The sequence below is a fragment of the Musa acuminata genome, chromosome BXJ3-8, assembly GCF_036884655.1.
Source record: "Musa acuminata AAA Group cultivar baxijiao chromosome BXJ3-8, Cavendish_Baxijiao_AAA, whole genome shotgun sequence".
Taxonomy (NCBI): domain Eukaryota; kingdom Viridiplantae; phylum Streptophyta; class Magnoliopsida; order Zingiberales; family Musaceae; genus Musa; species Musa acuminata.
The window spans coordinates 1099733-1122066 of record NC_088356.1 but is presented as its reverse complement, the minus strand read 5'-3'; the positions used below and the strand labels follow the sequence as shown (position 1 = coordinate 1122066).

General features: G+C 37.9%; 2 protein-coding genes across 2 annotated transcripts; one reads left to right on the top strand and one right to left on the bottom strand.

Annotated features, from left to right (window-relative positions):
• The first annotated feature begins 367 nt into the window (after nucleotides 1–367).
• Nucleotides 368–11079, top strand: LOC135646021 (serine/threonine protein phosphatase 2A 57 kDa regulatory subunit B' theta isoform-like). The gene is made up of 3 exons (XM_065165075.1): nucleotides 368–1610; nucleotides 10228–10602; nucleotides 10702–11079. The coding sequence occupies exons 1-2, from the start codon at nucleotides 402–404 to the stop codon at nucleotides 10585–10587; spliced, it is 1569 nt and encodes a 522-aa protein (XP_065021147.1). The 5' UTR covers nucleotides 368–401; the 3' UTR covers nucleotides 10588–10602; nucleotides 10702–11079.
• Nucleotides 11080–11812: 733 nt separating this feature from the next.
• On the bottom strand, nucleotides 11813–13682 carry LOC135644990 (GRAS family protein RAD1-like). The gene has a single exon (XM_065163002.1). It carries the CDS (start codon nucleotides 13600–13602, stop codon nucleotides 12070–12072), a length of 1533 nt encoding a protein of 510 aa, XP_065019074.1. The 5' UTR covers nucleotides 13603–13682; the 3' UTR covers nucleotides 11813–12069.
• Between the last annotated feature and the right edge of the window lie 8652 nt (nucleotides 13683–22334).

Below are 22334 nucleotides of genomic sequence, written 5' to 3'. Positions count from 1 at the left end.
CTCGAGGCCTTTTGATTGAATCAAGCTTCGCAGTTGATTTAGGCGCTGGGACCGTCTTCTTTGATTGCGCCGGAGACGCCAGTCTGACGAATTGAGAGAAGCAAGGTGGAAAATTTTTTACGTTTTCGGTTTCATCTGTGCTTGGTAATGGGTCTTTGTGTAGAGAAATTTCTCCTCTTGTTGTGAATGTCTTTAGGTCATGAAGAAACCAATGTGGAACTTGTCAAGGAATTCATCGTAAATTCCCTTTATTATCTAATGCACGATGGTAAAGTAAGGCCTGTGAGGCTACAAGCAGTGTCTGCCAGCCAAATAACCCCTTATTCATAAACGATTTGTCCTCAGACACATTCTCAAGGGCCCCATACTCTGTTCTCCGACTCAGTTGCCTGCCTGCAAGCATGATTAAACAGATACTAAACCGGCTCCCCCGAAAGCCATCAAAGTCATCGGATAGTCGTGATTCATTTACTGGTCCAACTCCTCCATCATCATCATCTTCAATCAGCTCAAGAAATGGGGACTTGCAAGCCGGTAGAATCACAAATCTTAGTAATCAGATCCCTCCTGGATCGAGTCCTGGGATAAATCAACTAAACAAGTATGCTCCAGCTGTTAATTCGAGGCCGAATGGCAATTATGTGGTCCCAGTTTATGAAGCATTGCCAAGCTTTAAGGATGTCACAAGTTCTGAGAAGCAGAGCTTGTTCATGCGAAAGTTGGATTTGTGCTGTGTTGTGTTCGACTTCACTGACCCGGCAAAGAACTTGAAGGAGAAAGACATAAAACGACAGACATTGTTAGAGCTTGTTGACTATGTGACTTCAGCAAGTGGAAAGTTTCCAGAGAATGTCATGCAAGAGACTACCAAGATGGTGTCCATCAACTTGTTTAGGAACCTGACTATTCCACCTCGAGAGCACATGGTTTTGGAAAAAATTGATGCAGATGAGGAAGATCCTGTAATGGACCCTGCATGGCCACATTTACAGATTGTCTATGAGTTCTTTCTGCGGTTTGTTGCATCTCCAGAGACTGATGCTAAGCTGGCCAAGAGATATATAGATCACTCCTTTGTTCTTAAGCTCCTTGATCTCTTGGATTCTGAAGACCCTAGAGAGAGGGAGTACCTAAAGACGATACTTCACCGAATTTATGGTAAATTTATGGTGCACAGGCCATTCATTAGAAAAGCCATTAACAACATTTTTTATCAGTTTATCTTTGAAACAGAAAAGCACAATGGGATTGCAGAGCTTTTGGAGATTTTGGGAAGTGTTATCAGTGGATTTGCATTGCCACTGAAGGAAGAGCATAAATTGTTCCTTGTACGTGCTCTAATCCCACTTCATAAGCCAAGGTGCATTGCTATGTACCATCAGCAGTTATCATATTGCATAACACAATTTATTGAAAAGGATTGCAAACTTGCGGATACTGTTATAAGGGGCTTGTTGAAATACTGGCCTATCACAAATAGTTCAAAGGAAGTCATGTTCTTAGGAGAGTTAGAAGAGATCCTAGAAGCAACTCAGCCGGCAGATTTCCAGCGATGTATGGTTCCACTGTTCCGCCAGATTGCTCGCTGCTTGAACAGTTCTCACTTTCAGGTACCAATCCTTGCCGTTTCACTTCTAATGACAGATCATGCACTAATTTATGAATTTTATGCTTCATTCTGATTATATTTTCCTGCCATAGCTTTTCTGTTGTTGTCCCCCTTTACCCTAAAAAAGAAGGAAGTTTTTCTTGTAGGAATCATAATTGGATTGGTATGATCCTTGCAGACATTTTCTAGGTTGTTATCATGATGGCATTGCTTGTATTAGCTATTCTGAAACTTCATTGTGATACTTTATGTGGATGTCATATCTACATGGAATGTTAGTTTATTTTGTCAACGCTAATACTCCTTTTGAATGCACTGGGTCATTGTCTTCTGCTTATGGTTGACCTAAGGCAGTAGTGTTCAGCTTCTGGTTAAACTATGACAGTAGTTCTCCACAATAATGTAAATATATATTTCAAATGTCATTTATTGGTCAATAAAAGTTGTAGTTTACAAATTTGTTTGATGAGAGTAATATCAATTTTTTTATGATTATGGTGTTTTAGAAACAGAAAATAGGAAAATGAATTTTCACGTGCTATGTTTAATCAGGTTCTGTTAATTAAGGTTCATATTATTCATTGAACGCTTGGAAATAAGTGTTTATTTTTTATTCTTAAGCTTGTGTATAATCTAAATTTTCAGTGGTTGAATGGTTAAAATCATGGAACTAACTTCATTGCATGCAAGAGAAAAGGTTCATTGCACTTAATGCTATCCTACCATCTTCTTTGTGAGTCTTGTGGAAGTGCACTTTGTTTTCTTTTGTAAATTGGTCTTCTTTTGTTCATCTTATTCCAACTGAATTAACTCTATGGAATGAGTTTGCTTCCATATGATGTTTCTCACAACTTCCTGAATCAATCAGAAAGATTTCAAGATGCCAAGGTTGTTTGTTCATAAGCAACTCAGATTAGCTGAGTACTAGGGCTCAATAATTTCTCTGTTTGATAAGGCATGTGGCTTTTGCTATGTTCACATGGATGCTTAAATGACCTCAACTTGTATATGTTGATGTACCATACGCCTCAACTTGTACATATTAATACATGCTTCTACAAGATATATCTTTTGCTCGTAGAGCTCGATAATTTCTCTGTTTGATAAGGCATATGGCTTTTGCTATGTTCATATGGATGCACAAATGACCTCAACTTGTATGCATATATGTTGGTGTACCATATGTAGTTACATATGAATGAATGCTTCTACAAGATACATCTTTTGCTTTGCATTTGAATATATTTATTCAAGTATGCATGTTACGCTTTTGTTACTCTTAAATTTACTTATGATACTGATGTTATTAATTATTATTTGTTTGGTGATGCCATACTTATGCTTTTTGTAACTTTCTTGAAAAAAAAACCAATGCTTCACTAGTCAGCTATTAGTATAATTATGATGAATATTATTATAAATCCCTAGTCTTTGGGCAAGGCTTTATGGAACCTTAAGGTTGACTGGCTGTATAAATATCTAGGCCAGAGCTACAGCATCAAGGTGTGTTTTAAACTAGTAAATGCTTTATTTAAGGGAAGATTCAGTGACACATTTCGGGCCTTTCTACTAGCATTTAGTACTTGGGCTTCCTTGGTCACCTTTTGTTGCATTGTCCTCCTAGTCACTCACCAGCTGCTGTTTTATGTTTCATCATGATACATGTGCTTGTTACATATTTTCTTACTGCACTTGAAGGAGTTCTTTATTTGGTAGACTTTCTGATGCATTTTGTTGCTTACTCTCTTCCATACAGTTCTCCCTTTTAACTTCTAGGCACATGCCTACAATTGGAATTCCTATAATTGATGATCATTTTGAAACAGAAGTATGAGATGGGGATTAGTGGATTAGTACAATTCAAGGTCACATGTGGTGTATTCTTTACATAGTTTGTCGTATCAGTCAATTGCAATACATCACATGATTTATATTCGTATCAACCAAGGATGATCTCATTTTGTCCAATCTCTCACCCTTTTGCTGGAAATTAATCGAAACTGGTCAGAATTGATCATAGGTAGTTAGAACTCTGGGGAACAAGTTGTCATAATAAATGGGGGATGCCATGGAATTCTAGATTAATCTTAAATCTCATGAAATTAATGTATTGCTACTTTTGCATTACCTAACACTTGACCACATGGTGATCAAAGAAGCATACAGGAATTGGTTGCTCTCTTCAAAGCTGCAGGTGGGTAAATTTTGGGCTTTTGTGTGACATTATAGATAATTAGTTGCTACATTGTTATCTTTGTATAACCTGATTAGTATTAATTTTTATAATAAATATACGTTATTATTCTTTTAATGCATTGTTCTCCATTATTTTTCTGTTCAGAGTAGCTCCTTCTAGTTCAGGTTTCTCTAGTTCGAGGAAGAGAAACTCATCTCAGAGATTAAACAAAAGTTAAATACTTGATTTGCTGAAAATTGTTGGAGTCACAACAAAAAGAAGCTCCATGCTCAATATGCTTTTGGGGCTTACAGGATTCCTTATTAATAATACTCTCAAACACATTCCCTATCTAGACTACAAAAGAAGTCCAATTTCACAGAGCAACCTCTGTTTCATTTTCCCTAATAGGTTTATTGTTTACAATGTTTTTTTGTTGACAATAGCCTCTAGCGATTAAATATACTAAAACAGGCTAATTTTATCATTGAAAATCATTGAAAAATTGCAAAAAGATAATGAATGGGTGTTAAGATTTTTTTAGGGCTCTCAAACCTCCTTATTCATGAACTATTAAAGCTCTAATTCTATTTACAATATGCTGCAATAAAAATATGATTAAAATAACCCAAAAATTTGCATGTATTCTCTCTTCCTTGTTTCGGTCAAATAACGTTATTGGATTTCACTCCCAATGGGACTGTGCTGATTGTTATCAGGAATCAGGATTCTGAGTGTTACTATATTCACTCCTTTGAGATCCTATCGCATAATCAGGATTTAATTAGGAACAGGAACTTCTTGACAAGATTGGGGTACTCTCCCAAGACTCTTGATTTGATTTACAATTAGGATTGGGATTGGAAAATCCTATTTAAATGCGCCACATGGATCTAAAGATTACTTGGTTTAAGTTGTGGGGTTTGGTGACTGGTTGACTTGCTGAATCAGGATTACTGTTTTAGCTCCTCTTTTTATTTCCACCTTGTGCATCAGTGTTACCTTCATGGTTGTTGAACATCAAGCAAGTCAATGAAGTCGTTTAAGTCAATATAGAAGTCCTGCAGTGTTCAGCTTTGGACTCTCGTATTTCTTTTGATCCTGAGCTCCATGATGTTTTGGAAGTCTCAAATTGTCTTTAAGTTGGTCGACAAACCACCCACATGCCTAAAATGTTGCCATACTCCAGCTTCAGTGGGATGTGGTAGAGATCCCCTTCAAACTATTCTACTTGAATATTTAGTTACTAGTATAACGTAATTGCATGATTTTAGGCACTATATTTATTGTCCACTAACTACCAAGCCACTGTAAGGTACAACTGCTACCACCTTGGGCTTCAAATTTTGAACTCAAGGTTGATGAAGTTTTGAGTTAAGACAGTTCAGTTGTAAGCCAAGCCTGTGGACTAAGGACAAGGTTAAGTCTAGCTTAGTCTAGGTTATGGTATTTGGATCTAAATATAAATCTTTAAAAGTAAGGCTGTGTACGTTGGCCCTTCCTAGACCTTGCATTGACAGGAGCTATGTGTACTGGGTATGCCCCTTTTTTATCTAAATATGAATCTTACTAATTTTTTACTTTTGGAGTATTTTTGCCCCTTGTTTGCATTATTTTATGCATCTACTTTGTATAGATATATTAAATTTGGACATCTTTAGATTTAGGAAAAAATCTTAATGTGTAAGGATTTCATTAAATGGCAATTTATTTTTAAATTAACTCAAGACTCAAAGTAATCTAGATTCTGAATAAGGGTAGCTGGTTATGTTATTTCCATTTCAGGCTGCCTATTATCTCCTCTCCCTCCTAATTTTCCTTTCTTCTCTCTTCTTCTTTGTTAGTCCCCAGTACAGTTTCTTTGCACATCATGTGGGTTATAGAAATTAAAGTTTTGTAGGTCTGACATTGATGTGATTAAGGATATGCATGATGGAGTTGTTTATGGTGTTAGAACTATAGATATGTAGTAGTATAACAATATCTATATTAAATTTGAGCTTTATGTCTTATATTTTTGCAATCATAATGGTAACCTTATCAAAGATGCATAAGATTGCAATCTGTGGTGTATGCTATTTGTTACAGCAATATATTTTATATACTAGATTTGAGTTCAAATACACTCTAAACATGTGCCACTGAGATGAACTTATATACCAGTTTTGGACCACTTCGATGTACAACACTCACACACACACACACACACATATATATATATATATATATATATATATATATATATATATTGTAGCTTTAGTAACTTATAGATAAGAGTAGATGCACGAAAACTGTTGATAGATTTTTTTATATATTGGATCAATTAATCAACAGGAAGGAGAGTTCGATGAAGATATTTTTAATAAGGTTGAAGTATGATGGTTAATGTAGAGAGTTCAAAGTGTTGAATGATTGTTGCTCTCCTTTGAACAAAATAAAAGTAAATTATTTACGTGCTCTGATACATGGTTTGAAATATTTCATCAAAGCATATGTATCAACATGTTGATACACTTGATATACTATGCAGTTTTATTATGTATTAATTCAATGATACCAAGCGGTACAAGGTAGTATAATGTCAGTATCTCATTCTGTACCAATCCAATAGGTTATCATCATTTAAATAGTATTATGATGAAAATTTGGTGTAGCCTGGATTGGATTAATCCAAAGTTTTTAATGGTGCAAATTTTGACCAATTCGGATCAAATTTACTTAAAAGTTTTGCTGCACTTGTTAAGGCTTCAAACTGTCATGGGTAAACCATCTTGAAAATCCAGGATGAGAGACTTCAACAAAAAGTTGGATATACGCCAACAATCTGATTTACATCTTTCATCCAAGCGAATAAGTGATCTCTTCCTCCTCCAAGTTAGGACCAATGTCAAGATCAAATTAGGTCATAAAAAAAGGTCCCAGTCCTGTTTGGATCATGAAATGAGGCTTAGTTTAATTTGGATTAGAAATATTATATTTTCAATTATTGTTCTTATAGGTAATTTTTTAATGCATCTAGAGTCATATTCTATGAGTTACAGAGACTTGTAACTGGGAGATTTTGTGGCGACGTGAAATTAATGAAATTTATGAAGTCCTATTTTGTTTAGGTCTGGGAGAGGACAGGAAAAAGTGTTTAAAGATAAAGGTCTTGTTAGCCCTAAAGATATAATTGAATTGAAGTTATCAAACTAATACTCTGTGTTGCTCCTTTTTATGTCTTCTCTTCTTCCTGTCCTGTATTAAATGTCTCATGGAGGATACCTTCTCTTGAAGAAAGAGGGTCCTTGATAAGAAGGGAAATATCCTATCAGTTAGCAGTAGGACGAGATGAGAATTTTGAGGTGGATACATGTACGAGTGCAATTAGGTATAATAAATGGAAGAAAAAATCTGAAAGGTTTTTACTAGGAATAATATGGGAGTGAACGCTTTCAGTTTAACTAGTTGAGCTAAGTAGAGTTTCGTGTGAAAAATCAAGCTGACCCCAAAGTTGGAATTTACAACTTGTTTTTACTTTAGCACCTTGCTTATGTTGGAGTAACCAAAGCAATTTGTGGACACAACGTATTTTGTGTAAAACAATTAATGCAAGGAATTGGAAAGCAAAGAAATTATATAAAACACAATTAACTTTAGTTTGGAGGCATGTTAGGATTGGCCGAAAAATTTCCTTCGTTATGTAGAGTTACGTAGTTGGCTTTATTTTTTACTTATTAAAGATTTTTGGAATCTTTATTATCCACACTAGACATCTAGACTTAGAGATAAGTTTGATACATTCATCTAGAGTATTGTCACATCCTTAGCTGGGATTCCCTAAGGCATGCTGTCACGGACAAAATTGTAAACAGGGTGTTTAATATAATGCTCATGTAGGTCCGTGTCTTTTCGTTTGTTCATGCTTTGCACAGCATATAGAGGGACGGTCGAAGGCTTAACAATCCCAATTTAGTTGGGTTTGGTGGTTATTTTAGGCTTGTAAATAAAAGTTGTGTCATGTGGATACTTGTGAGAGATTTCGATCTGTTGTGGACCATTTTGGATCCTTTGTTGTGTAACCGTTCAGAGCTTGTGAAGTCTGTTTGTAATTTGCATTGGTTATTAAGTGTTTTTTGAAATGTTTGCTTGTAGATCCCGAGTGAGGCGCTTTCTCTAACCCGTTTTCTCTTTTGTAGGTCCTAAGGGACCATAGGAGGTTTTGGGGAGGCTGACCTTTGCAAACGAACACGCAAGGGTGCCGCATGACTTAGGCAAAACCAGCTAAATCCGTGACAGTGCGGCACCCAAGCGATACCTATCCGCAAAACCTCGTGTAATCCACAAAGGACCTGCACAATGAAGAAAAAGTTAAAAAAACGAATGTGAGGGTAATTTGCCATCATCATGCACGAAAAGGGCAAGATAACCAGGATCCAAAGCAACACAAAGCAACCGGCTTTTATTAGGAACGAAAGGGTCTCGAAAATAGGATGAACGAGCGTACACAAAGGGGGCTTCGAAGACAGATGTAGGTCCAATATTCACTTAGCACTTTCATCAAACAGAAAACGGACACACTAAAAACTTTGTATCACCCCTCAGACATACCCAAAGCCCCATCTGCCTCGGTGCCACCCAGGGGTTCCAAGGTGTTGAGATGACTCACGTTTCACACCGCTAGGATGTCAACCAGAAATCAACCCACGGTGTTGTTTTGAGCCATTTTCCCCTTTGTGCAACGTCGCATAGCAAAAAATGTTTTTGATTTTTACATGATTAATACATGAAATAAAAACATTGACAACAAACAAAAATGAGGTTGATAGTAGTGTTTCTACCCCGTACAAGTTGCCATGAAGAAAACACCGAAAACATAAGAAAACAGTGAGAAACAAGAACCGAAAACTGTCATGGACAATCATCGAACTCCTTGTTTGCATTGCTCAATGACAGTATGTTGGTTGGGCTTACATGCTTCCATTCCTGTTCCATGTTTCATGATGTCTTAGATATCTTGCTATGTGATATTCCCGGTGCACAAGCATATTCATGTATTGTACTTTTCTACTTTTTCCCTTGGCCATAGAGTGCTTAAACCTACTCCAGTTGATCACCAAGGTGTCATAAGAAATTTTTTTAATTTTATTGATCTTAACAATGTTTCACCATTTTTTCATATACGGAATTCATCTCATTGGTGACAATGTTAATAGTAATATGAATTATCAACCATACTACATAGTACATATAGATGTTCTCAACTAATTGATCTTTTTTGTGCCAAATAACAATTTATTGCTAATTATAAAGTCTTACAATTGATAAAAATCTCAACTAGAATATAATGATTGATAGTGATCAAGAGAAATTTGTTGTAGTAATTGAATTTGCCCAAGTGTCCAATATTTCTTTGTATGATTGAATTGCACACTTGTGGACTTCCTCCCTACAAATCAGGTTTTCTCATCTTCAATTTTTGGAATTAAAAACTGATTATTATAAATTTATCATACATCAGCAAGTATACAGAAAATGTATTGGTTCTGATGATATGTTCAAGTCAACACCTCGTCTAAACACAAAAGAAAGCAATTAGTTGGTGTGTACTAATCTTAGTTTTGCTCACTGACTCTTTCTTCCACCTAAATGAATAAGTCAGGTAGTATATGAATAAAACAAAATTTTGTATTGTGATAGACACTACATATTTACAATACATATATGACCACTTTATTTATATTGAAGTCAAATGGTGGTCTGAGAAATTTTTCTTATTTTTTGATAAGAAGAATAGGCCTTGTAAATGTGGAGCATGGGGAATGAGGGGTGTCAATGAACACAGCATGCTGTTGTGTTGTGATCACCATGTAAATTTCCTTGCTTGATGCCCCACACATCTACGCCACTGTTTTTGGCATCATTCATCTATAAAGAATGATTACCATCAAAATCAGCATCAAGAAATTAACTGTCACTAAATAAATTTCCTTCTCTTTTAATACTAGTGTTGATTATTCTTGTTGATGAATGATTACTGAAGGAACCACATGGCCGATTTATGGGATAGATAGCTATAGGATGTAAAGTTTACAAAGGTAGAACATTTCTCAGATGATACTGTAGTTCAACCACATGGCCCATCTTTAGTAATTCCAACTTTGGCATGTATCTTGTCCTCGTATTTCAACTTGGATGAAGAATATATGGCAATAGTCAACGATTATACCTATAGCTATGTGGTATACAAGAATGACTAAGTTTGCCATAAAAGTGAATAAATCTAAGTTGACTGATTTTTTCTGGTAATTATGGTCCCCAAATGTTAATTGGATTTCCTGGGTCCAGCGTGCTGCCTTGTTATTAGAATTCTGCTGCAAGCCACGTGCCATAGAATGCGGTCATAGTTTTAAGAGTTGGGGATGGATGTCCAGTCTTGAATCTTCTGTTGCTCGTTATGCAGGTGGCTGAAAGAGCATTGTTCCTTTGGAATAACGATCATATAGAGAACTTGATTAAACAAAATAGCAAGGTTATATTGCCTATCATCTTTCCTGCATTGGAGAAAAACACGAAGAGCCACTGGAACCAGGCTGTTCAGAGCCTTACACTCAACGTCCGCAAGATTTTCACTGATCATGATCCTGATCTGGTTTCTGAGTGCTTGAAGAAGTTTGAGGAAGACGAAGCTAAAGACAAGGAAATCAGGTCGAAAGGGGAAGCCACATGGAAGCGCCTTGAAGAAATTGCTGCCTCAAAAGCTGCAAGCAGGGAGTCTGCGATTGATCCCCGAACCATACCACATCAAGTTCTGTCCGTTTAGTGCCATTTCTATGTGGTAGCTCAACATACTCAGTCTAACATGATATCATGGTCAATATCGATGTCTCGTAATTGTTGTCTTACCTTAATGCTTCGGTGTTGTCTGGTTTATCAGGTCCTCGAGGATCGAGAAGTTATCACACAGTCCGTGGGACGTGCTTGAAAAGAATATTGAAGCAGCAAAAAGTTTTTAGTCACTACAGGAAGACCATGACCGATAAATTTCTGATGCTTTTGGCTGTCAATCTAAAAGTTGATGTTATTAGGGATTTGCAGGCAATTGCTTTACCCATTAGTGTTTTCTGGATTGTTTATGGCTAGTATTTCTCATTGCAGTCTCCATTTCGTTGTAAATGAGTCCTGATTAAGGTCTTGAATGAATGTGATACCTTATTAGTAGTTGATAGTTCAAGATATATTGTCTTGTCCATCTTCTTTGTACAAGGAATCGGATTGCTTAACGTGCATCGAGGAATCTGTTCTTTGTTTTGAAGCTTGTCTATGTATAGTTTTTGTCAACCTTGCTGACATGTGACTTAGTCTCGTGGATCACTGGAATATGTCAACTTTGCATGCTATGGTCTTCCTTGCCATTAGTCATTATCACAACTCTGAGAGCCCAAAGCATACTTGGTTCCTAGTTTGGTTTCCTCGACCAATGAAAGATTCTTGTTTCCAGATTTCTGTGGAGCCTAAATTAGATGCTTCTTTGGAATGATCTTATATAAAATATTAGTTGTAGAACAAGTTTGTACTTCCGTTTCAATAAAAGGTTCTATTAGTTGATATCATCAACTACTGCTGCTCCCTTGTTCTTTTGTTCATGGAATTATTTCTTCTCGTTCCATCTACTGACAAATCAATTGCTTGTTTCGAGACCAATAAATTGAGTTCATGTCAGTCTCAACCTAATAATTTTGGATGAGAAGAAGTCGAAAGAAAGAAATCTACGCAAAGTTAAAACAAAATAAAAGACACGAGGTAAGATGTCATTTTAATATATGAATTTGGAAAAGCTTTTCTGCTGTCCATTATATTGTCTAAATTATCATGAGAATTGTTAGACTGAGATTTTCTCTCAGTCGATGATCAAGTGGACATTCTTACCAGTATTAAACAGACTAAAATGCGAATACCAGAGACCTTCAAACACTCAAACATTAAAAAAAATATTTCCATTACATTAAACCGTGAACTCGAATATGAGACCCATCACTGATGCAACAATGCACAAACTCAAACACTAACATTGCTAGATGAACATACAATCCTTGTTGAGGTCAAGTTAATTAGCAGCAAAAGATATGGGAAGTACTTCTCTTAAAGAGGCATCACTTTGTAGCTGTTCTTTATTCTTAACCACTCAGTAGTAATAGATAGATAGAAATAGATGTAGCAGTAGTGGTGGAATTCTGCAACTAAGAACAATAGGCTACTGCTGCAGCAGCAACCAAATATGAGAAGGATGAAGTGCTTCGATGTCTTAACATTTCCAGCCAGAAGCTGCGATGATGGGCTTCGACTTCCAACCAAGCACAAGGCACCCTTTCTCCTCGGCAATGGTGTATCCCTCAGTAGGCTTAAACTTCGCCAGCCACTGCTTCGCCTGAGCCATCATCTTGATGGGTGCCGGGTGGAATCCGGCGCGGCTCATCCTGCGACGCCACTGATCCACCCGCTCGTGCCTCTCCACCCTCGCCGGCCCCTCGCAGCTCACGATGTTCTTGATCTCCTCCGCGAAGTGGAACTGCTCCACCTTCGCGCGCCTCGTGTCGTACTTGGGCAGCATGGCGTCGAGCGAGTCGAAGATCGCCGAGTAGTAGTGCAGCGCCTCCATGAACCTGCCCAGGAAGAAGGGGCCGTTGTGACTCGAGTCCTGCTCCACCAGGACCAGCACCGCAGGCGACAGCTCGTGGATCACCTGCAGCACCGAGTTGAGCGCCCCTCGGCTCTCCTTGACGACGCAATGCAGCTGCAGGATGCTGTTGACGACGACGACCTCGCCTTGCTCGATCTCGAAGTCGTCGGTCCTCAGGTTCTCCAAGTTGCTCTCCAGGACGAGGAACTCGAGGTGTATGCCCAGGCTCGCGGCGTAGGATTTGAGCTCGTCGCCGATGGACTGCAGATGCTCGACGCGGGTGCCGACGCCGGTGATGCGGAGGCGGCGGGGCGGTGGGCTGCCCCGGCCGGCGAGGCTATCGAGCAGCTGCCGCCACTGGTGGCCATGGGGGAGCCCCTGGGTCATGCCGAGGTCCACCACGTGGACGGAGCTCTCTCCCTCAAGGGCTTCCAATATGGAGGCGTTGGCCACGAAGTGCCCGAACTGGAGGTACGGGCACAGCTCGTAGGCGAGGCGCAGCCCCTCGGCCTTTTTCTCGAGCGCCAGCGGCGGGACGGTGGCGGGGCCGACAATGCCGACGGCGCCGAGCGGCTGCACGAGCGCAAGGCGGTCTGAGAGGCCCTGCACGAAGCAAGACGCCACGCGCTGGAACGAAGTGCCGAGGACCAGCGCGCTGGCTTTGAGCTCGCACAGCAGCGCCGACGCCTGCGCCCGGTCGCGGCACGCCACCGCCTCGGCGCACGAGATGAGCAACTGCACCAGCCTCATGCCATCGCCGCTGCCGTCCTCGAAGACCCCATCGGATTCAGGCGATTCCTCGACCACCTCCAACGCCGAGATCCTCTGCTTGTAGGTGCGGAGCAGATCGCGGAAACGAAGCTTCCGGGCGTAATCCGAGCGGTCGTCATCAACATCATCTCCCCCGACGACGGTGATGGCCGCGACGCTGTTGGTGGTCCGCTGCTTCTTCCTTTGCCGAATGAGCTCCAGCGGAGGAGAAAACCACGCTGACGAGGCATGATCCCACGGAAGCAGGTTAAAGCAGACTGGATGCAGATCCATTTTAGCCATGTTCGATAGGCCGAGCTCGGCGCCATTGTCACCCATCCCCTCCTCATTGTAATTCAACTGTTGCAGTTGTTCTTCTTGAGGCTTCAAGTAGCATGCAGGAGACATTGGATATCGCAGCTTAACTCTCTCTCTCTCTCTCTCTCTCTCTCAGATCTAACAAATCGCAACACAAGTAAAGCTTATAAATCTCTCTCTCTCTCTCTCTCTCTCTCTCTCTCTCTCTCTCTCTCTCTCTCAGATCTAACAAATCGCAACACAAGTAAAGCTTATAAATATCTCTCTCTCTCTCTCTCTTTCTCTCTCTCTCTCTCTCTCTCTCTCTCTCTCTCTCTCAGATCTAACAAATCGCAACACAAGTAAAGCTTATAAATATCTCTCTCTCTCTCTCTTTCTCTCTCTCTCTCTCTCTCTCTCTCTGAGCTAACAAATCGTAGCACAAGTAAAGCTTTTACTTCTGCTCCTCGATTGACAAACTTCGACGTCAAGACAACAGCAAAACGTCGGTCACTTTGTGCATCTACGTATCGAAAGATGTATCGACATGAGTCAAAAGAACATAATTGGGCGACAACGTCAATGGCATAAGCTACTGCAACACGAATCCCGTACGGTGAGAAGAACCAGCAATCTTAATAGTCGTGCTCCCTTTCGCTGCAGCATAACTCCAGCAGTAATGGGGAGTACAATATGCTTCACCACTCGTTTTCTCACCATCAGGGAACACTGCTCATCTCTCGCAATAAAAAAGCTTCCTCGAGTTCTGAAGGGAGACAAGAAGCCGGCCATCAACCATAAAGAATCTAATGAAACCATGACAAAACAATTAGGATTCTTGGTCACACCCTTCTTGACATGGTCAGAATCCAACAGGAAGTGATGTGGTATTGACTTTTTTGACACAAGGAAGTGGTTTATTAATCATGCTTGATGCGTAAGCATGATTAATCGTAGCGAAACAGGGAAAGATTATTCCAGGAATACTTGGTTGCTTCAAGGAGTCTATGGTGGAGGAATCCGGATATACTACACTTTCGTTAGGAACAATGTTGTGTGCGTGTTGTATCCTCACCATTTCGTGTACATTGTTTGAGGGAGAATCTTGCTATTGAAATCTTCCAAAGAGTCGAAATCATAAACAAAGAGTGTGTCGGCATAGCTCGGAGGAATCTGCTCGCCCATCATTCGTTATTACAGACTCGAGAGGTTTCTTGTTCGAGGAGAACGTAATCACTCAACAAAGCCTGCAGACTACTAAGTTTTCCGGTGAGTGATGCTCGTACCCTAACATACATAACTGGCTCGATCATTATAGAAATGTGGATGCTGGATATATATCCATACAATTTACGAAGAAAATAACTTCAGAAAATGATATGAGAAAGAATCGAACGTCCTAAAAGAGATTGCAGATCAACTACTTCAACCTTCCGATTAAACCTCATCTACAAAAGAGGAGGTCGTTCCTGCTTCTGAGGAACAACCGCTGATAGGAACCATCAGCTTCGTTGGTGAATCCAGGAAGAGATATGAATTGGATCACGAGACACAACCCATATCTGAAATTTTATGTGAAGTTATTTTCAAACCTCAATGTGATATGGCATATTTCAGCACTCCATGTGGCAGCGGTCGACGGTCATGACAGTGCTAATAAAAGATCTCCAGGACAATCACCTGCCCTCGTACTATTCGACACCGAACAAGTCGGCGCTGCATACCGCAGAGCCATTCTAGAAAGCTCGAAACGATACTACACGACACTTGTCTATACAGGTTAGTCGATGCTTACACGTAAGATACAAGCCAATTGCCCGAGGAGTCGGCAACCATTCACGGACCATGTATGACCGATCCTCGTTCGCAGGTATAAAAGCCACCCCCCTAACCAACGTCAATGAGAGAGACCTCTAGCACTCAACTCTCCCCCAACTCCACTCGACATTAACTTAAACTTCAGAAGGGTCGAGTAAGGAAATCGTTGACGAAAAAGCAAGTAACTCGTCGAGAGGAGAAGACTACCCTCGAGAGATGAGGCTCGAACTCAACCCGACCTGACGCTTACTTCTACTATCTAAGCATTTGCGTGGACAACCTTATGCATTAAAGGATTGGACTGACAGTGTTGACATCTCGACACAGTGTAATGACTTTCCTGCACGAGCATGCATCCAGTGATGCCTTGATGAACATAGTGGCCGAAAGAGTTGCCCAAGCTGAAGGTATGCCGGACATAATAGGAAGCTTGTGGAGGGACCGATTAGAGGAGAACCCAGGCTCTACGGATAACTCGACCGAAGGAGAACGATGCGAAGGTTTATATGGTGTTCTCAAGTAGTGCGATAAAGAAATGAAACGAGGAAACCGAGCAAGAAAAAGGACCAGACTTACATAGGAAGAAAATGATCAATTTGGAGCAAATTCCAGTCAACTGAAGAAGGAAATACAACAAAAAGTAGATTATATTATTGTCACATCTTTGTTTGATCCATACAATCTCTTCAAGTACAAATTTTACAGCTCGACTTTTATTTGCTTGATCAACGTAATGTTGAAATTAAACTTATTCAAGTGTCATAAAGAGATTAATTTTATCAAAAAAAATATTCATTATATCAAGAAAAAAAAAATATATATCAAATGTCTATAAAAAGACAACAATCAATAATCACTCCGGAGGCCATGCATGGCATGAGCACTCAACAATGAAACATCTTACATGATATCTAAAGATAATATTTTTGTTATTCTTATGTAACCAATAATAATTATAAAACTAAGCGTATAAGACGGTCTTCTCATGTATCTAAAGTTAATCTTTCTATGTGTGTTTTGTATACATTAAACCAAATCTAGATATTCAAACTTTTTACATATTTTTTTTCCTACAATAAATAAAAAATTATTTAGTGGCCAAAGAGACTTTGTCAGATGTACACCATACATAGTTTTTCTACCTACATTGAAAATATATGACAACACTTGAAATCAATTTTGTCAGGTCAGATCGAAGATAAATGATGATCGACTAAATCATCAATCATGATTACTTTAAATCTAATGAGTATACATACATGAAGAAATATCTTATTTTGACAAGTAATTATCTTCTAGAGATATCAATTATAATAATGGCAATAATAAGGTGAGGCACAAATCTCATCCCATCTCAAATCTTGCTTATAAAAATGCATAAACCAACAAATATCATGCAATTATGAGAGCACCAGTGCAACTCAGCATCATAAAGATGAAAAGTAGCACAAAGAAGAAACAAAATACTAATGTCATATTTTATTTATAATAATGAAAATAAAAAATTAATAAAAAGAAAAAGAAGAGAGAGAAAGTAAAAAAAAAATGAAGATTACATGAAAATATTACATGAGAGATAATAAAATTAAACCCCAGTCATCTTGTCATATGATAGTCCTCTAATTTATGAAAGAGGGTTAACTTCCTGATTCCATGTGGCTCAATTACATCATAATGATTTGGACTAGTTCTCTTTCTTTTCATGTATATATTATAAGTTCATGAATTTGAAGAATGGCAATGGATGTATGTGAAACTTTGTAGGGCATATCCTTGTTTGGTAAGACCTCAACATCCCTAATCCAAAGGAAAGTGTCCTAAATGTCAACAACAATGGATTAGTAGTAATCTTCCAAATGTTTTGTCTGTATCAAACACTGCAAATTTATTTAAGGATCATGCCTCTTCATGATGCTTACATATGTCCTATGAGAACTATATGCTAGAAAACATGTGTTCAAAACTGTGATGCTTACTTATGTGTGAGAGTGGAAAGAGGGACAAAGAACATTCTTGACTCTTGTTATTGAGAAATGAAAACATGTATGAACTTTTCTAATAAGCCAGCATAAAGCCTTTAGTTGCAATTGGTCACTATAAATTTCCAAGAAAGTAAGTTTGACATTAAAAAAACAACATTTGACCAAAGCCAAAATCAGATGCAGAGAATGTAGACTTTATCTAACTCAAAATTATAGGCACAAGATTTCTCTACCTCAGTCTAATTTGGAAGCTTACTAGGGGAAAAATATCATATAATTTTTTATATAATAATATCATAATCTAATTTTTGGAAAAAAATTAAGATACAAATTATTAATCAAAGAACTAAATAAAATTTAGGTTTTGGAGATCATTCTCCAACTACACCGCTGATGATGAGGATGATGATGATGATGATGATGATGATGATGATAATAATAATAATAATATAATATAAATATTATAATATAAATTTATGATTAAAAATAGAAATAACAAAAATAAAAAGTTACCGTCCTATATGTTTTCGATAAAATTAAATACAAAAATTGATCAATAACCAATTTTTAAATAACTAATTCCTACAATTAGTTTGGTCACTGATTATTAAAATTTGACATTTTAATTCAAAAACATTTTTAATGATAGCAAAGCTCTAAACTAACATGTTATATCTCATAAAGAATTAATACCATAAAATTAACAAAAATATTTTCCAAGCCAAATAGAAATTCATTGTTACCACTTATAAATTTTATCTTATCTAATTCCATATCAAGTACCCATCCATGCACTCATTTGATTCTACTTACCCTACTACAAATGTGATTAAAATGTATTCTAATCTAACTTGAATAAGTCTAATAAATATAAATATCTGAAAAAACTTGATCATGTGTCATATGCAAAAGACAACAAATAAGTATTTTTTGAACTCGATGAGCTATTCATATATCCAAATTAATTCTTCAAATATTGATTTTTTTTTTGTATGTATCTTTATATATTTATTTTCAAAGAATACATATTATATTGGTGGCATTGTGTCACGGACTTAGTTGGTTTTGCCTAAGTCGTGCGGCACCCTTGCGTGTCCATCCGCAAAGGTCAACCTCCCCGAAGCCTCCCATTGTCCCTTAGGACCAACAAAAAAGAGAACGAGTTAGAGAGAACGTCTCAATCGGGATTCACAAGCAAACATCTCCGAAAAACACTTTATAGACAATGCAAATTACAAACAGACCTTACAAGTTCTGAACCGTTGTACAACAAAGGGTAAAATGGTCCATTATAGACCGAAAATCTCACCCACGTGTCCACATGACACAACCTTTATTTACAAGCCTAAAGAGACCACCAACCTAATTAAAATGGGACTATTAGTCCTCTTGTCAATTAAAATGTACAAGGCATAAACATACCAAAAGACACGGACATACATAAGCATTACATCAAACATCCTGTTTAGAAGTTTGTTCGTGACAGTTGAGTGGCTAAGGTGGAATAGAGATGGGAATCATCATCATGTTCATTCACTGTGTAAGATCGGAGCTCCATCGTTTTCCCATGGCATGTTTCGTAGGACGTCATCCATGTGGAGTCATTGGAATCATGCATGACCATGTGGAATTGTCACCATCATGTCCATAAGCTTTCAGAAAACATTAATTAAGAGCACTTCAATTGTGATTGTTTGTTTTTTGGGTGGGTGAGTGAGGAGGACTCTATTCCACCGTAAAGAATTGATGAAACCAGCTAATTAATGTTCCATCTATCATCGTTGGTGTCCGTATTCCTATGTGGAGAGGACACTCCATCTTCTTAGCCTAAAGTGGAGAGAGGATTCTCTCATCCATCCATGATGTGTTCATAAGGGATACCACAAATAACCTTAAGAGTAGGACAGATAACCGAGGAATAATGTGTAGGCAACCACAAACTTTGAAGAACTCTTAGCTCTGCCACTACAAATAACATGTTTCCAACCACTGAAAGCATTTTATCGCAGGATTTCAAGTCCAAACTCGTCTATTGGATATTATTTTTCTATCATGGAAATGACTCTTAAGTTTGATACGAAGGAGTTACATTAAGTTTATTTTTTTATTTAATTTATATTATCATAGACGATTTACTAGCCGAAATGATTGTTCGAAGAACATCCCAATTCATAGGTTACTCGAAGCTATTCACTTACTTAGCTTTATGTAATATGAGAGATTCCAAAATGCTATGATGATCCGACTATTTTGTTGATAATTTTTTTTTGTTTTATTAGGGACATCATCAATTTTTTCCTTAAAAAAATAAGAAAAGAGAGAGACTTGATTATAATGTTAATTTAATGACTATTTTTTAATGAAATTATTATTAGATTGAATGGTTTAAGAACGAGTAAGTGGAAAGTAATTGGGATGGTATCCTCTCCACGCTCGTGGCTCTATAAAGAAGCATAATGTGACTTCGATCCATGGCGTACGAGGTTAGAGGCTCATGGAGAAGAAGCGGCAGGAGGCGGAGGCGGAAGCGAAGCCAGCAGCGGCGAGGCTGCAATGCAACAAGGGGAAGGCTTGCAGATTCAAGAGGAGCTGCTTCAGCAAGGAGGAGGACGCCATCTCCTCCGCCATCCTCCTCTTGGCTTGTGTCGTTTGTGCTCCTCGCTTCCACGTAGCATCCACCCCCTCCCGTTAACCTCTTTCCTCAGACAACTCCATGTCTTGGAGTAGCTATGTATATCAAGCACCTTAATGTACAGTATCCGAGACTATTGTGTGAGAATCCGAAACGAGAAGAGAAACTTGCTTCTTTCTGATCTGCAGACCGCGCTGTTTTGCCATGGAATGGCTGTGGTGGATTCAACGTCCTGAGCAGCGGATCTATTGTTTCTCTGATCATTTCAATCTAACACTTCAACAGAATAAGGTAGCAGCAGATGATCCAACTCCTTTCTCCGCAATTCCAATGCCCTTAGACATCCTCTCTCCGAGCGTAATCTTGATGGTTTCTGTTGGTCCTGAAAAATTCGTATCACGAATATAACTCCAGTAGGCCAGCCAGAAAGCGTATGACGTTGAAGGACTTCGTCCCGGCCGGAGGTGGCGGAAACGTCAGCGTTGAAGAAGCTGATGACAAAGAGAAAGCCAAGGTTTATTATAAGGGTAAGGGAAAGGTGGTGGGTGTCTCGAGAAGGCAGCCTGCCGTTCCGGGACGACGTGCGCGCTCTAGTGGAGTTATCGTCGGAGGCAGAAGAGGAGTGGAGGTTCGCACATTTCAGACAAAGAATGGAGCAGCTCAGTTCTACTCATCCACCTCCGATGGAGACACGAATCTGCGTTTTGATGCATTACGTTACATGAAATCCACTCCAAAGAGGGGTTGACTTTTCTCCCTCCATGTTTTCTGCGTTGACTAACACATTTCGTATCAATTTCTGCTGCATTCAACATGCAAATTGTAGCATTACATGAGATCAATACAAATGCTGTGCTGTGAGATGTTGCTATTCAACACATACATACATTATGGCAATGAATAAATCCATGAATAAATCTTTTTGATGACTTTTCATGTCATACCAATCCTTTCACACCCTTTATATGTGACGGACACCTAACAACAAGAATGCTTTTTGTTGGTGACATCCATTTCAATATCAAGCCACTCAAAAACTTGTTCGAGTTGACATCTTCTTAGTGACTTCCGACATTTTTAGCAAGCCATTAAGAACTACAAACAACTCTGGTTTCCTTATTTTCTTCTGTTTGATCCATCGAAAATTAACTTGGAAAATACTAATTCAGAGAGTGCGTATTAATCCATACATATAATATTTGTAGTATCAATGGATTTTAGTAGAAAAAATATGCACATTAAACAACTCTCTCTCTCTCTCTCTCTCTCTCTCTCTCTCTCTAACTATTTATTTTCTTTTCTTCAAAACGAACATTGTGGTATTTTTGTAGACCTCTCAGTTAAGAAGGGGATGTAGTATCCCTTGTCTATGGTTAACCATGCTCTTGTTATATAAAAGTTGATATGATATTTCTTAATCTTATCATACAAAATGGATTTGATATTCTCTAATTTTTGTGATGTAATATCCCTTGATTTGTATACATCCTAAAATTCCTTGGGTTTTCAATTTTTCCATAAAGGTTTCTTCTTTTTGTCCTTTAGCCTAAAAAATATGACATCCAATCTTGCATTGATGGGTGCACAAAGTGAATTAAATCAGTCATAATATTTTTATATAGGTTTTCAGTATTTATTTTAAGATGACACCCTACTCACAAATATAAAGATTAAGTTTTTACATTCGATAAGTTAATTTATATTATATTTTGAGTCATTATTCAACGATTACAGTGTTTTTCTAGGTTTATATAAAAGTCATTTTTTTTCATGTTTTTGTTTCTAATTCCAAAACTCTAAAATATTTTATGAAACTATAATAAACATAACAATATTAATAATTAGTGTTTGTGAAATTTTGAATTAATTAAATTGATTACAATATCTTTAGTTCAATAATAAAAAAAATATTATGTTAATTATATATTATCTTTTGTAATTAGTTATCTTTAATATTCTAATTCTTCTATCTTCAAAAGTTATATTGAGATCCAACAAAACCTCTCTTTTGATTTTTTAATTCTGTGAAATTAATTTTTAGATTTTAATGTTTCACGTTCGTAAGTATAGATATCTCAATATCATTTTTGAAAGTGTAAAGACCGAAATACTATAGGTAGTTAATTACAGAAGATAATCTATAATTAGTTTAAAAATATTACATCTAATTTGATTTATAAATTGTTGAAATATACTATCACCCAATCGGTTAATTGGTACAATCTACTTGAGTTTCAGTGGTCAACTTAAAAGAACAAAGATGTCGTCACCCAAACCATTCACATACAACAATTTCATGACTTGAAATTGTATAATTATCATCATTCAATCACTAGTTTAGATTCTGATTCTTACCTATTATTTTACTTCAAGATCGTCGTCATGTCATCAGTGTCATGTGGTAGCTACAT

What these genes read in the sequence shown, in the direction of transcription:
- LOC135646021 (XM_065165075.1), top strand. Translation starts at nt 402, where the DNA reads ATGATTAAACAGATACTAAACCGGCTCCCCCGAAAGCCATCAAAGTCA. An exon ending in TGAACAGTTCTCACTTTCAG is followed by an intron (nt 1,611 to 10,227) that starts GTACCAATCCTT and finishes CTCGTTATGCAG; the next exon opens with GTGGCTGAAAGAGCATTGTT.
- LOC135644990 (XM_065163002.1), bottom strand. Translation starts at nt 13,602, where the DNA reads ATGTCTCCTGCATGCTACTTGAAGCCTCAAGAAGAACAACTGCAACAG.